This window comes from Centruroides vittatus, unplaced genomic scaffold (genome assembly GCF_030686945.1).
Source record: "Centruroides vittatus isolate TY-2023 unplaced genomic scaffold, ASM3068694v2 contig_350, whole genome shotgun sequence".
In the NCBI taxonomy this organism is placed as follows: Eukaryota; Metazoa; Arthropoda; class Arachnida; order Scorpiones; family Buthidae; genus Centruroides; species Centruroides vittatus.
Window position 1 is genome coordinate 1,913,735 of NW_027122173.1, and position 14,363 is coordinate 1,928,097.

At 26.9% G+C, this 14,363-nt stretch overlaps 1 protein-coding gene across 1 annotated transcript in view; it reads right to left on the bottom strand.

Annotated features, from left to right (window-relative positions):
• Positions 1-14,363, bottom strand: part of LOC136974574 (centrosomal protein of 120 kDa-like) — an 82,129-nt gene that overhangs the window by 4,951 nt on the left and 62,815 nt on the right. Inside the window, exons 18-21 of the mRNA XM_067269489.1 lie at positions 10,918-11,030; positions 3,123-3,171; positions 2,144-2,266; positions 723-964 (exon numbers count right to left, since the gene is read on the bottom strand). Coding sequence (XP_067125590.1) covers positions 723-964; positions 2,144-2,266; positions 3,123-3,171; positions 10,918-11,030 — 527 coding nt within the window. The remainder of the gene's footprint in view (positions 1-722; positions 965-2,143; positions 2,267-3,122; positions 3,172-10,917; positions 11,031-14,363) is intronic.

Here is a 14,363-nt window from a genome sequence, read left to right on the forward strand (position 1 = left end):
GTAAGGAAAAGACTACAAAAAGTTTTTTCATACAAATATTAAAAATTAAACAACAAAATCTTCTATTCATTATTTATTTCAAATACAAAAATTTTTTTAATTCATAAATAAAAAAAGCAAAACTTCAATTCCTTCTGAAAACAATTTTTTTCTAATCAACTTAACATTATGTAGTAAACTTATTAGCTTTTGATTATTAATATAGTTACAATTACATTAATAATCAAAAGATGCTAAAAATTTTCATAGTTTTTAAATCTACTGTTTGGAAAAATAATTGTTTGATGATGATGATAATAATAATTTATTAATAATGCAAATTAAAAATCCAGAATGGAACTTATTAGTAAAATATTATAAATTTGTAATATTTTACCAACACATTCTATTCTAGATTTTTAATTTCATTCTTTCAAGAATCCAAATCCAATACCAGAGAGGCTTTTAATCAATTTGCAGGTGTGTAGATGGAAAAGAGTCTATGAAAAAAGGTTGACTCCACTTGGGCTAATTGTGTTCTGATGGTTGTGAATGGATGTTTGTAAGAAAACATTAAAATGTTTTTGTATTTAATCTTCAATTTGTAATAATCATATTCCTTGTCAAATTTGACATCAATATCAATATCAACATCAATCAACAAACATATTATAATTGTTTGTTTATTAATTTGTATTATTATTTATATACAATATAAAATTTGAAATAAAAACAAAACTTACTTTGATATTTTATCTTTTATTAGATTCAAAGTCTCTTTTTCACTCTGTAAAATGCCTTCTTCTACTTTAGCTAATTTATTTAAATGAATAATTTCATATTCTTCTTTCTTTAACCATGCACTTTTTTCAAGATCTAGTACTTGTTGTTCTAATTGTGCAATTTTCCTTAAAGCTTGTCCCCACTGATCTTTGTATCGTTGTTTAGAAGACAAGGCTTTTTCTAATTTTTTCATCAAATCTATCTGCAAATTATAAAATTAAATTTTATTTCTAAATTAGTTACTCATTTTTATCATAGAAAACTTTTTATGGACGACAAAATTAAAGTTAAATTAAAATATTTGTTATTAATTAAAAATTGGATCTAGCAGGTTGGGTTTGTTCAGTCAAGTGCCAAGCAAACAGATGACTATTGAGTGATTTTCACCCCCTCAAACATGTATTCAAATACCAAATTGTTTGAGTTGAGAGCAGTTTGAATACTGAAGTACCACTGCATACATAAATGTCCAAATCTAATATGTTTTTTACTATAGTATTTACAACTTACAATTTTAAGTATTTAATATTGCTGTTTTTGTAACTGAATTTAATTATTCCTTGGTAATCTATATACTCTCTAATGTGTCTCCACTTTGTTACACTAGAGTTTAAAATGCATATTACAAAGACTACTACTACTACTATTTGGTGATGAGTTTTACTTTTATCAGAAAGTTTCATTGTTAGAATAGAGATTTTTTTTTTTAAATTCAGTCTAAGTGAAAGTTAAACATATTTTATTGAAGACTAAATGGCATGTAGATGTATAGATATAATATGAATGATTCTATCAGAATACTAGAAATACCTGATTAAATTTCATCTAATCATATCTATATGATAAGGTAAAATGTGAATGTAGATATAGTATTTTCCTCTAGTTTTCCACTTATTTTATAAAATTCAAGTTAATCTATATTAAATTTAGATAAAGTTTTTGTAAAAAATTCTCTTTTTTCAAGTCCAAAACATATAAATCCTGCATCTTCTAAAACAATGGTTCCCAACCTTTTTTTGACCAGGGACCACAAGGTTTAAGAAAAATAAACTGTGTCAATCTAAAAATAAACTTTAATCAAAACTTTTAACATAAGTAATTGTTAAACTCAAGAGTAACATGCTTTAACAGTACTATTATAATAGAAAACACAACATTTTTAGTAAAAATTAAATTCAGTTTGTATCAATGTGGGAATAATAATTTAAAATGAATAAATGTTTTAAATCTTTCGCGGACCATATTTTAACTCTTGCAGACCTCTGCAGACCACCGGTTGGGAACCTCTGTTCTAAAAGATATTAATAGTTTAACCACTTACAATTCATTATTTAGAATAATTTCAATATAGTTTACTGTTAGTAGTAAAATTTCTCCAAACCTTTTCATTTGTTAGAACTTTTACATCTGCTTGTAAATATGATTCTCGACTTCCTTCTTTTTCTTCTTTCATTGACTGGATAAGAATATCTCTTTCTTTTAATTTCTTCTCAAGATCAGCTAGCTATTAGGAATAATAAATTTATAATTAAAATTTACTTTATCTAAATAATATTTTTAACATTATTTATTTCAACCCAAACCTCATTTAGTCTCATTAAAAAATGAAATTACTTTACACATTGTAATAGATTATTATTCAGTTAAATAAAAATAATTATTATAACAAATAGAAAAATTATAAAATCAAACAGCATAACAGACTTAATAAAAGTGAATAAAACGTTTTCATATTTATAAAACAAAATAATTTGAAAATTTGATTACTATAACAGGATATAAAAAAAATTCCAAGTTTTTCAAATTTAAACTTTTCCAGGTTTGATTAAATAGTCTTTATCAGGAATGGCCAAAGCTTATCATGACAAGAGCCATATATCACCTATCAGAAATATATGAGAGCTGCATCTTCTATTAGAATGGTAGTTTATGTCATATATAGTTGAAATAATGGATTTATCAATGTTCTTTAGAAAATATCACTTACTTTACCTAGCTGGTCATAAATTTTCAGTAAACAATTGTTTATCTCCTTCAACTTTATGAATGTATCTTTAGCTTTCAGTTGTCTGTTCATGATTAAATTGTGAGTTCTGCTTACAATGACAATTATGTATTGTTTATATCACAATATATAATTATCAGCAAATATAAAGTTATATTCATTTTATGTTCTGGCAGAAAGTATATATAAACTACTTATTTTGTGGAAATATTAGCTATAGAATAAATGTTTTATCAATTTTGGATCGGTGATTGCACTTACATTGCAGTGACATCAGTGATCATGTGACATTTTAAAATTTATAAAATTTTAAGACAAATTATAAAATCTTTCTTATTAAAATCTCTAAACTTACTTGTTCTTGATAACTTTTACACTTTTGCTGCAACTCTTCTATTTTACTTCTGCAAATAAAAAATAATTTCAAATTATTTATATCCGATTAATAGCATTTTAAATTACTGTATTTACTTGCATATAAGACAAGATTTTTATTCATTTTTCACTGCTTCAAAAACCTAGGTCATCCTATATGTGCGAGCAAATTGCGAGGATTCTACAAATATTAATAATTTTTGTGAACCGTATATTAATGATCAACCAATGCCAAATTATCGGGCTAGAACCGTATATTTGCATTTTTTTACTGGATGCTCACCTTCTTAAAAACATAAGTATTTTATCTGGATCGTTTGAATTATTCTTGTATATTGTCAGGATTAAAGATGAATAGCAATAGGAAAAGCAAAGCTTTTGAATTGAATTCCAGATTGAAATTCCAAAATCACATGGAAGTCCAATATAAGTTTTAATCCGTTCCCATGTGAAAACAGATGATTATTCAGAAACCAGAATTCGGAGAAACTCATAAGTGTAACCAACGGAGAGTGGATTTGATTGTTAAGAATTGGCAAAAAAAGATTCCCCTATTGTCCAGCTTTACATGAACAAATTGTTGTCGATTTTAGAAGATTTTTCCTTAAAGTTTAAAATGCCAGTAATTTTTGCAGGACAATGTGTTCATTTACATTTGTTTAATATTTTATTTGTGATTAAAGAAAATAAAATTAGAATTGTATTAATAAATCTAATTTTCTTTATTTTGATCTTTAAAGTCACACTTAGTCCTATATGCAAGATCGTCTTGTATGCGAGTAAATACGGTATTATAATTATGTTAATTATTATCTGCAAATATTGTAATATACATTAAAACATCAGAAAACTTGACAGTTTCACATTTGCCCATTACAATTTTTCAATAAATGAACATTGTATCACATGGAACATTGTATCACATCACATATCCAACTGATATTCAAATTCTTCCTACACTCACTATGTTATATTTGTTGTCACTCCTACAGCAGCCATAATTCTACTCATAGATAGATAGCTACTGTAAATTACTCATGTTGCACAATGATGAGCAATTCCAATTCTGAAACAGCAGAACATAGAACACCTCTATTGTGGAGTTCCCATTTTCATTTTTGGTACTTCCTAGAGTTATGACATTTGCAGGGCTTAAAGCAGTCATGGCAGTGAAAAAAAGCGAGAAAAGAGAGTTCACACTGAAAAAAAGCTAATAGTGTTAAAGTAAACTAAAACAGGCATTATTGAAAAAACACACAAACACACACACACATTTTGTATCAATAACATTGCATATGATATTAGATTGATTATTAAGTGGACTGAAAAGATTAAATATGAAAATAGTTAGGCTGAGTTTATACTCCAGAAAAGTGACCAGTAAGATTGCATTAAGCCAGAACAGGCCCGCATTAAGTTTTCATGTGCCTGGTATGGAATTCCCACCATTACACAGCAAAGCAAATGGAATAGTAACATAACTACCAGAATGTGTTTCCATATAACATGCCAAATTTCAAATTCCATTTATTTCAGAGTACAATTTTTGATTTCTTTATTTTAAAAAATGTAATTAAAGAAGAAAAAAATAAAAAACTTCTCACAGAATCAGTGGATTGCATGTTCATTATGTAGCAATACCACTTAGTAATTGTGACCCAAACATTTATTTGGTAATTTTATCAATATTTTTTAAATGATTAAAAATAAAATAACAGAATCCATTACTAGTAATACTAGTCTCCAAATCTATTCCCCTGATAATAAAACAATTTGTTAGTCATTGGACCCACAACTGACAGAAAAGAGAGTTTATGAAAACAATGTAATTAAACGTTTAGCAGTTTGTTGTCCTTCACAGTGGGGAACCGGCAGAATCTATTACTTTCACGGGAGAAAATATACAAAGCTTTCTACTACCCTGAAGTTGAAAAATAATACAATCCTGTGAAATTTAACAAATCTGACTTCAATAAGTAAATGATAAAATTATTTATAGAAAGTTGATATTTGATAAGTTTATAGAAAAAATAAAAGTAAACTCACGCCAAAGTTGTATATACTTCTGATAAATAGCACTGAGTTCAGTGTTAACGTAAATTCTTCTTTTTACTGCAAGAAGAATTTACTGCAAAGAAGAATTTACGTTAACGCTGAACTCAGTGCTATTTATCAGAAGTATTGATAAGTTTAGTTTTTTGCATTCACAGATCAAATTACAGAAATTATAAATAAAAATCTCATTTTTTAAAAATTAAAATCATAAAATTTCACTTACAAATGATCGAGCTGCAATACATGCTTTTTATTTTTATTATCGCTTTGTTTTATTAGACACAGATATTATTCCTATATAGATTTATTAATTATAATAAACATACATTATGTATAAAATTACATTAAAATAACACTCTAATGTCTGAAATGAAAAAGTAATTAATGTGCCGCAGTAATTAATTGATCACGTTGCATCAAATTAAATAATTTATAAAAATTAAAATAATAAATACAGTCAAACCTGTTTTTATGCGGGGGATAGGGACCGCATAAAAGAAAATGCATAAAAAAAAAATCATGCGAAACTTCACGAGTGGCTATAAAAAATAGTTTTCGCAACACAATTTAAAAAATATTTTTTTTTTATGCGGTGAATAGGGACCGCATAAAAAAAGTCTCACGTAGAAAATAACTCGAAACCGTACGAAATAACTAGGAATTGCTTTTCTAACTCCTCGGGCCTTTTTCTGCAACACCTAATGGGGAAGAAATCCTCTAAGAATTTTAATTTTTATATTAATTAAGTATTTCCACTTAAATACGAATTTAACATTAAAAAGTTAAAAATAATCATTAATGATTTTATTTGATAAATATAGCTGCAGGAAGTGTTATTTCATTTAACAAGGAGTGAAATTTCACACCTGCAGTCTAAAGCTGGAGGGGAGCTAACTTACAGCATCTGTTCAAATATATGGTTTTTATGCTATTAAAATAAGAGGGGACCGAAATAAACGTATGAGAAAAAAATTTTACTGAATAAAAAATGAAAAAACCTGCTGATGTCATAGAAAACAACCAATAGAGTTTTTAAAAATTTTACAGGAGTCAATTATGTTCCAATTTGATTGAAATTTTCATATACCGCGCACAAAAAAAATCGCACAGAAAAAGACCGCACAAAAACAGGTTTGACTGTACATTTATAAAATAACTGGCTATATCTGTTTGCAATAATAATGTAAAACACACTGTACTTATAGTTTAGCATTTCCAATAATATTTAATTTATTTTTGAATTTTAAAATATAAGAAAAACAATTTCTTAAATTAAGTTTTATGCATTTATATCTGCAACTTCAGATAATACAAAGATATAAGAATCCATCAAAAAAAGTTAATTAATAATAATTAAAATCAAGAAAAAAAAAAACTTTCAAGGTAAAGAAACTTGTAAAAAGTCAGGTACACAATCATGTGACACCCATCTCCCCACTTTGCGTAATAAAATGGTTGAGGTTGAAATAAAAGCCTAAACTCCAGTAGAAGTAAAAACAAACATCGGTGCATGTCTAGGACAATAAACTTGAACGGGAGCAAAGATGAAACATGACACCATGTAATTTATGCTAATTACCTTCTAATATTAAAAAGTTAAAAGCTTCAATAAATTATAATTAAATTAAATTTTTTTTTTTGACTGAGTTTGACTAGAAGCATATTGAAAAAACTAGATTAAAGTAAAAATAGTGGTTTTTCAATGCTAAATATTTACAAATTAATTTTTTAATTTGGTGCTGGATTGACCATGGCTGTTCGAATGAGCATGCGCATTACAAGTTTTATAGTTTCTGTCGAAATGAAAAATGAAAAATGAAGGACACTGTTAGAATGCAGAAAACGAATGGTGCATGCCAAATATATAAGCGCCTTATCATGTCGTGCACAGTCCATAAGGTCTATGGGGGCGTGCTGGTCGCTACTTCACTCCTGAGCACATTTGCAGAAAAAAATTTCACATGAGAAGTGAAAAAAGCAAGTTTGCCTCAGAAAAAGCTAAAAAAGCAAGTCACTTTAAGCCCTGCATTTGCATTCAATAGGAGATGAAACTCAGACAGTTACTCTATTGATTGGTTTATGTCTTTTACTTCTCGGATAATAATGAACATAATTACAGTAATTGAAAATAATAGCATTGGAAGACGTATATACAAAATATATATTTATGTAACATAATAAGTAAAAGACACCAGAATAGTTCATTTCAATATTATTTTAAATCTAAAGCCAAACTATTAATAATAAATAAATTTTACACATTTCAGAATACAGTAGAGTGTCGTTTATCTGAAAGTCGGTTAACCGAAACATTGGTTATCTGAAAACTTTCTGGTCAGTCTGGTCGGACTGTGTCGTGCTGAATTGAATGTTTTTGAAACTAGATTAACTTCTAAAGTATAATTTTTTTGTTTTTTATATTTTTCAATATATTTATTTTGTTTGTACAAAATAAAGAAATAATTTTTAACGAAATAATAGCGTTGATTATTATTATAAAAATTTTAATTAAGGCTTAGGCTTAAAATTGACAAAAATTCAGCATGAAGTGACATGCAACAGAGAAAAATTTCAACATCAGATAGGTTAATATATTTTTTCGTACATAATCGGTTATCCGAACAACCCCAGTCCCCAATTGATTTGGATAAACGACACTCTACTGTACTAACATAACATTATACACATTTGGTTTGTTGCAATATATTCCTCAGAAGATCATGTTTACAAAAAGTATTCATTATTACAGGTATATCCCAGATTATGTACAGTACATTATGTGTTCATGTGTTCTATCAAATATTAATAGTAGTTGTATTGTAAATTGCCATTTCCGATGTTTCACCTCATGGAAAGTTTTTGACCAATAACCGATATGGTTTCATGTACCACCATTCTGAAAAATGCCCTTTGTTAAATTGTGTGATGTGCTACAGCAAGGAAAGAAGAGATTGATGGCTCTGTTAATATTTCTATATGTCAAAGACACATTTGACAATGTGTGATGACCCCTAATTTTAAAACTTTCAGAGATATCAAAGTATTACAAAATATTTTCTACTTGCTTAAGCATCTCTTAAAAGACAGCTAAGCTTAAATTGGGCTTTGTTAAAAAACTTGCTCATTAAATAAAGGCTGTCTTCAACGCTCAGTATCTGAACCCAAATTCTGGAATGCTATTGAAAATGACTTTCTAATTAAATTATCAGACCGTTTCTGCTCATCAGTTATAAAATCAGCTACATCATTAAAAAATAATTAATTAATGACAATTTACCAAATTTTCTTAAAACACAGACCTTTTTGATCTTCACACAACACCTAGACATGCACAAAAAAGAGACAAGTGGCAACGTTGGAACAGACAAAGTGTCATATAAGTGGAAATAGCAAAGTTGGATCATGGTAGGGGTAGAAATACATAACAGTCATATCTGTTGTTTGTTTTATCATAAGATAGTCATAACCTAAGTTACAATCAATGATGGTGTATTGATATTTTAAATTCCAATAAAATTGTTAATTTATTTTCTAGTATGAATCTTCTAAAGAAAAGATTAAACAATCTTTTCTTTTCTTTCTTTTTGAAGTTCATAGCTTTATTTTCAGTTCCTCAGTTTTATATAGAACAATTTATCTATTATTTTTATCTAACTGAAATTCAATGATGTAAAAAGAAATAATTTATTCTATAATCTTGATCACTTGATATTAACAATATCTAAGATTTTAAAATAACTTACCATATTTTCCGGTGTATAAGATGACTTTTTAACCCAGGAAAATTTTCTCAAAAGTCGGGGGTCGTCTTATAGGGTGAGTATATCCCAAACTTTATATTTTAACTGTAAAAGTCGGGGATTGTCTTATACGCCCAGTCATCTTATACGCTGGAAAATACAGTACTATTGCTTTTGTATATTTTTTACACATTTTTTACACAAAAGTGAGAAATTGGAATAGCACAAAGAGATTTGAAAATTTTTTTACAATAGGCAAGAATGAATTATTTGTATTAGACTATTAAATTTGATACATGATTCAGTTTAATAAAGGATAAGCAATCTTAAAAAATGTAGAATATTGAAGACTAAATAGAAAAAAATTTTCAAAGCCTTCTGAACATTCATTCACAATAACAGGAACACAGTTACACTAGTGGAGCTGACCTTTCTTTATAGGCTCTTCTCAACTTATATTTATACAAGTCATTTAAAAATTCCTGTGACATCAGATAATTGTAAAAGTTATTTTGTAAAATAAAGAGTAAAAAAAGCCATTATATTACAAAAGCTTTTAAAGAACTTGTAAATCTTGGCACAGAAGGGCCTATAAAGAAAGATTGACTCTGCAAGTGATAACTGTGTTCCAGTGATTGTAAATTCATGTTCAGAAGACTATTTGAATTTAGTCTTCAATACTGTACATTTTTTCAAATATATTTCATCCTAAATTTTTTAATCTTTATTACAAAAATTTTTAAATAAAATTATCTAAAACTTAAACATATCTGTTAAGAAGAAATTTCAATATTCAATCTAGAATTAAAATATACAAGCATATGCATTAATTTGAAGATAATTACAACATTAACTTTTTCTAAATAAACAAAATGTGTTTAATACTCATACATTTCTAATAACTAAACTCTGAAAACTATTTTAAAAAATCTTCATGTCTTAATTTGGAAGCTAACACCAATGACCCAACTTAATTCATAAACACCAATTTCAATAGATGTCAGTTTTAGTACACTTTTAAAAAGGTATTTAAAAATTAATCTCATAAAGTTTGCAATTACATTTTCATGTATTTTCATTTAATTACAAAATTACAAGTTTTTTCAAAATTGATTTTGCATATTTAATAAATATTTTTCATTAATAAAACACAATGTATTAAGAAACATGAACAAAACAAACTTCAAACTAACAAATTTTTTCTGACATTTTCTAGACACATTGATAATGTATCTAGAAAATGTCAGATACATGCATGTGTAAAAATCAAAAAATGAAATTTGTAACTAGTATTCAGTACAAATGGATTTGTGACTTTCAGAACTGTAATGCCCAAATCAGGCCTATGGGCACAGGTGAATCCAGCCAGCAACCGTATTTGATCCATCACTTATAAATGATAGAAGCAAGCTTAATTATTTTGTATATATGGAATATGCTAAATATTTGTGGCCCACCTACCTATTACTTATGCAATTTGGCCTGCCAATTGAAAGTTTGGGTACCACTGTTTTAGAAGGTCAAAGTATTTTTCATGATTTTATACCTATTTTGAAATATTAGCAGTATCATATGATTGTGATAGTCTATATTTAAATGTCATTAGAGAAAAGATTTTTATATTTTCTTTATTATAATATCTGCAAATGTTATCAATAGTTTATTAAAAACATTTTCTATTTTAATTTTTTAGTTATGTAACATTGTAAATCAATAAAATAAACAGTACCACAAAAATATCCTAAAATAAGTATACCATTTCTTCTTAAAGAAAATATCTATTATGAAAATTAATATAAAATTTTGAATTGTTACAAAACAGTTTGATAGCCATCAAACTGTTTTTAAAAATTCATAGATACTGTACAAATTTTCTAAATTAAACAATAGTTAAAAACATTTTTATCAACTAATATACTAAAAACAATTTTATTAATATACATTCATATATTAATAAAAATAGCTTTGCTATAAACATACCTTTCAATTTCAATCATAAATTCATTTTCTTCCTTTATATGTTTAATTATTTCATTGGCTTCCCTTTCCATAATTTCTTTCTGATGTTTTAAATCGGCTTTTGATCTTAAAATCTAAAACAAGAGACAAATTAAGTGTTGTTATATCAGATTAATTAACAAAATTAAATAAATCAAATGATATCAACAAAAAAGTGATATCATTTCATTCTTATAATTTATTATTATTCTCTTTATAGCTTATTTTTATATAACCAAACTTCAAAACTCAATAATTTATAAATTTCAAAAGAAGAGTAAAAATGAAATCTAAAATGGAGTCCTTTTAGTCATCTTTTTAGTTTTTAAATGGCTTTTATTAATCATTTCAAAATACAATAAACATTAAATTAAAAGTTTAAATATTAAAAGCAAAAATCATTAAAAGAAACAAATTACTATGTTAATTTTTTAATTTAAAACATTAATATAATTATTTAAAATTTATATTAAAAAATCATCAATTAATTAAACATTTTAGACAAAATAGTGTATTTGTATATAAAAATTAAAACAAATCATGGAAAATAACATTAAAGATTGATTAGAGAGAGTTTAGACTAACCACCGAAGTAGCCTAAGAAAGAAAAATATGGAGTAAAAATTTCAAAACCATGCAAAATATTTATCAACTGTTGCCTGCATAGTTAATAAATATTATAAATAACAAAAAGATTAATTTTGAAGGAAGGAATGAGTTTTATAGAAAATTGTAAATGCTAATAACGGGTAAAATCATCATTAAGTCTGACCCTAATGGAGATACACAAGACTCCCATTATCTCCCCACCCCCTTGACCTTTAACTACCAAAATTTAACAGCATCAATCCCCCTAATAAAATACCTCCCTGCAAAATTTCAGAAATTTTTGACAAAAAGCACGAGAGTTATTAAGCTTCAAACAGAGTGAATAAAATTGTGACCCCCACACACCCATACATACAGAAATTACCCTGAATTTTTTTGCATTTCTCAACATTTTAAGACCCTTATTCCAAAAATGTAAAAATCTTAAGGGGGTCATTTTTTGACTAATTGCTATACTTTCCCTCTGTTATATTATAACAGCTGAGAAAGTAAAAACATTTTTATTCACTATTACACCAATAAAAATTATTTTTTAATTCTGAGAGTATAAAATTGATATTCATTTGATGATCCCCCCCATGAGGTTTTGGTCCATATATTGAATGTGGGATGATAGGTTGCATGTGGATAGGGGGCAGTGAAGCAAGACTGTTTCTACAAACAAAACTGTTTATTTTATGAGATAGATATCTTAGTGTTCTTGGCATAGCCATGACATATTTCTAACTTAAGAGGATCCAGGTTTAATTTGAGTCCTGCTAAACAGTCAATGCTCTATAAGTATGGATAATTACCTGTACTCGTAGAACGTTGACTGTTTAGCAGGATTGTGATCTTGCCATTGAAAAAAGATTGTAGTCTTCAGCCAGCTGGCTGTAGGAAGGTCCGGTGAATGCCTTCAACACATTTTTAATACTGAGACCTTTGGTCAACTTTACCAATGATCAGACATCTCAAGTGATGAAGGTGATTGTAAATGATGGATCTCAAGAAGTAAAGATGATAGACTTCATGAGAGTTAAGAAAAAGATCAAATTTTAACAGATGACTTGAAGAATTTCTGGCTTTTCATGTAGGGCACCTGGTCAGAGAAAAATCCTCAAGAGAGCACGAAACCCTTCTTTTGACACAGAACAGATCTTTTGGTAGAATAAAAACACCAAAACAAGAAGTACATCTTTGCAAAAAATCCAGTTTTCTTTTAAAACACTAGTGGATACTCATAAAAGATCCTCATGTCTTTGAGAATGGGTTTTTATCTCAATTGCCCATTCTTACTGGTCTTGGTTTCTCAACCTCACTTTCTGATTGGTCTCTACCTGTTTCCAAGTGAAAATCAAGCCCAATTTAGGCTGTGAGAAAGATCAATTGTCTATGTTTTATATCATCAAATTCCATTCCAAACCAAAAATAGTTGATCTTACAACTTACATTGTTTATTTCAGTTCACATCAAAATGTAAACTTTAAAAGATATAAAATATTGTTAGCTAAATAATTTTTTTCATATTTTAAAACTTTTTTAAAACAAATTTTAGTGAATAGTATGGACCCTGTCTGGATCTTCACATTCATTTAATATTTTTAACAATACATAAAATTCTTTAGTTCTTAAAAAATGACAAATCAAAACATTTTATGATTATCCAAAGAATACATTGTGCAAGTGGTATAAATATTATATAAATCACAGATATAATGTTAAAAATCAAATACCAAATAAATTATGTTAAGTTCCCTTATATAAATAATTTATTTGAAAAATATAAACCAGTTTTCAAGAAATTTTCTGTGTGTATAGTGGCAAAACAAAAAAACATGATGATAAATGTAATTAATGTCATAAATAACAAAGACTAAAATATGTTGAAAAACCAACTCGAAGTTGCAGGTGTTAGACAAGTACACGATAATTTGTAAACAAGTCCAGAACTTTACATAGGAGAAACAGAAAAGTTGGAGACACGGCTAAAAGAACATGAAGCTGCTATTAGGTTAAAAAGACAAGAATCACCGTGGTGCCTACATTGTAATAAAGTTAATTGTAAAATAGATAGAAATAATGTAAAAATATTATATAAAGATAAAAATTGTTTCAAAAGAAGAATAATAGAACATTTTTGTATAGTAGGATATGCAAATGTGATAAATCTGAATACTGGAATGAATGTAGATGCATGCTGAGGAAAAAAAAACACCCAGCATAAAAGGAACAGAAATTGTTAAAGTTCATTATGTCCACTAATGAGGCTTTGTTGTAAGCGAAATGCATTTGGAATTTGCGAAATCAATGAACACAAAGTTATTGGTAATTAAAGTTTAGTATTAATTTCGTTATTTGTTTGTCTGCTAAAATAAATCACTCAAAGTCGGATAAGAAAGAGTAGTTTTTACTTGTTTTTAATCTGCAAATAATTTTATTTATTTTTAAAATTTCCAAAAAAATTTCAAAACATTTTATTAATGATTAATAAAATATAAGTTATTGCTTTTTGAGTCATTATAGACCCAAAAGTAATGATAATTTACACTTCCTTTACCAAACAAATCTATGCCAAGCAAAACCCAAAATTTAAAAATACAAATTGTAACAGAAAATTCTTGAACTTTGGAATCATATAATTCACTTTCTGTTCATAATAAATTTTATCTATAAAAATTAATATTTCACTTTTCTTATATTTAAATTATTTCAACATTTAATTAAAATTATATTATCATAATTTAAAAAAAAATATTCAAAAATCTACTTATTTGCTTAATAAATAAATAGGAATATCTGCAGTATATAAACTGTAAATATTCTGATTCATTCAGTTC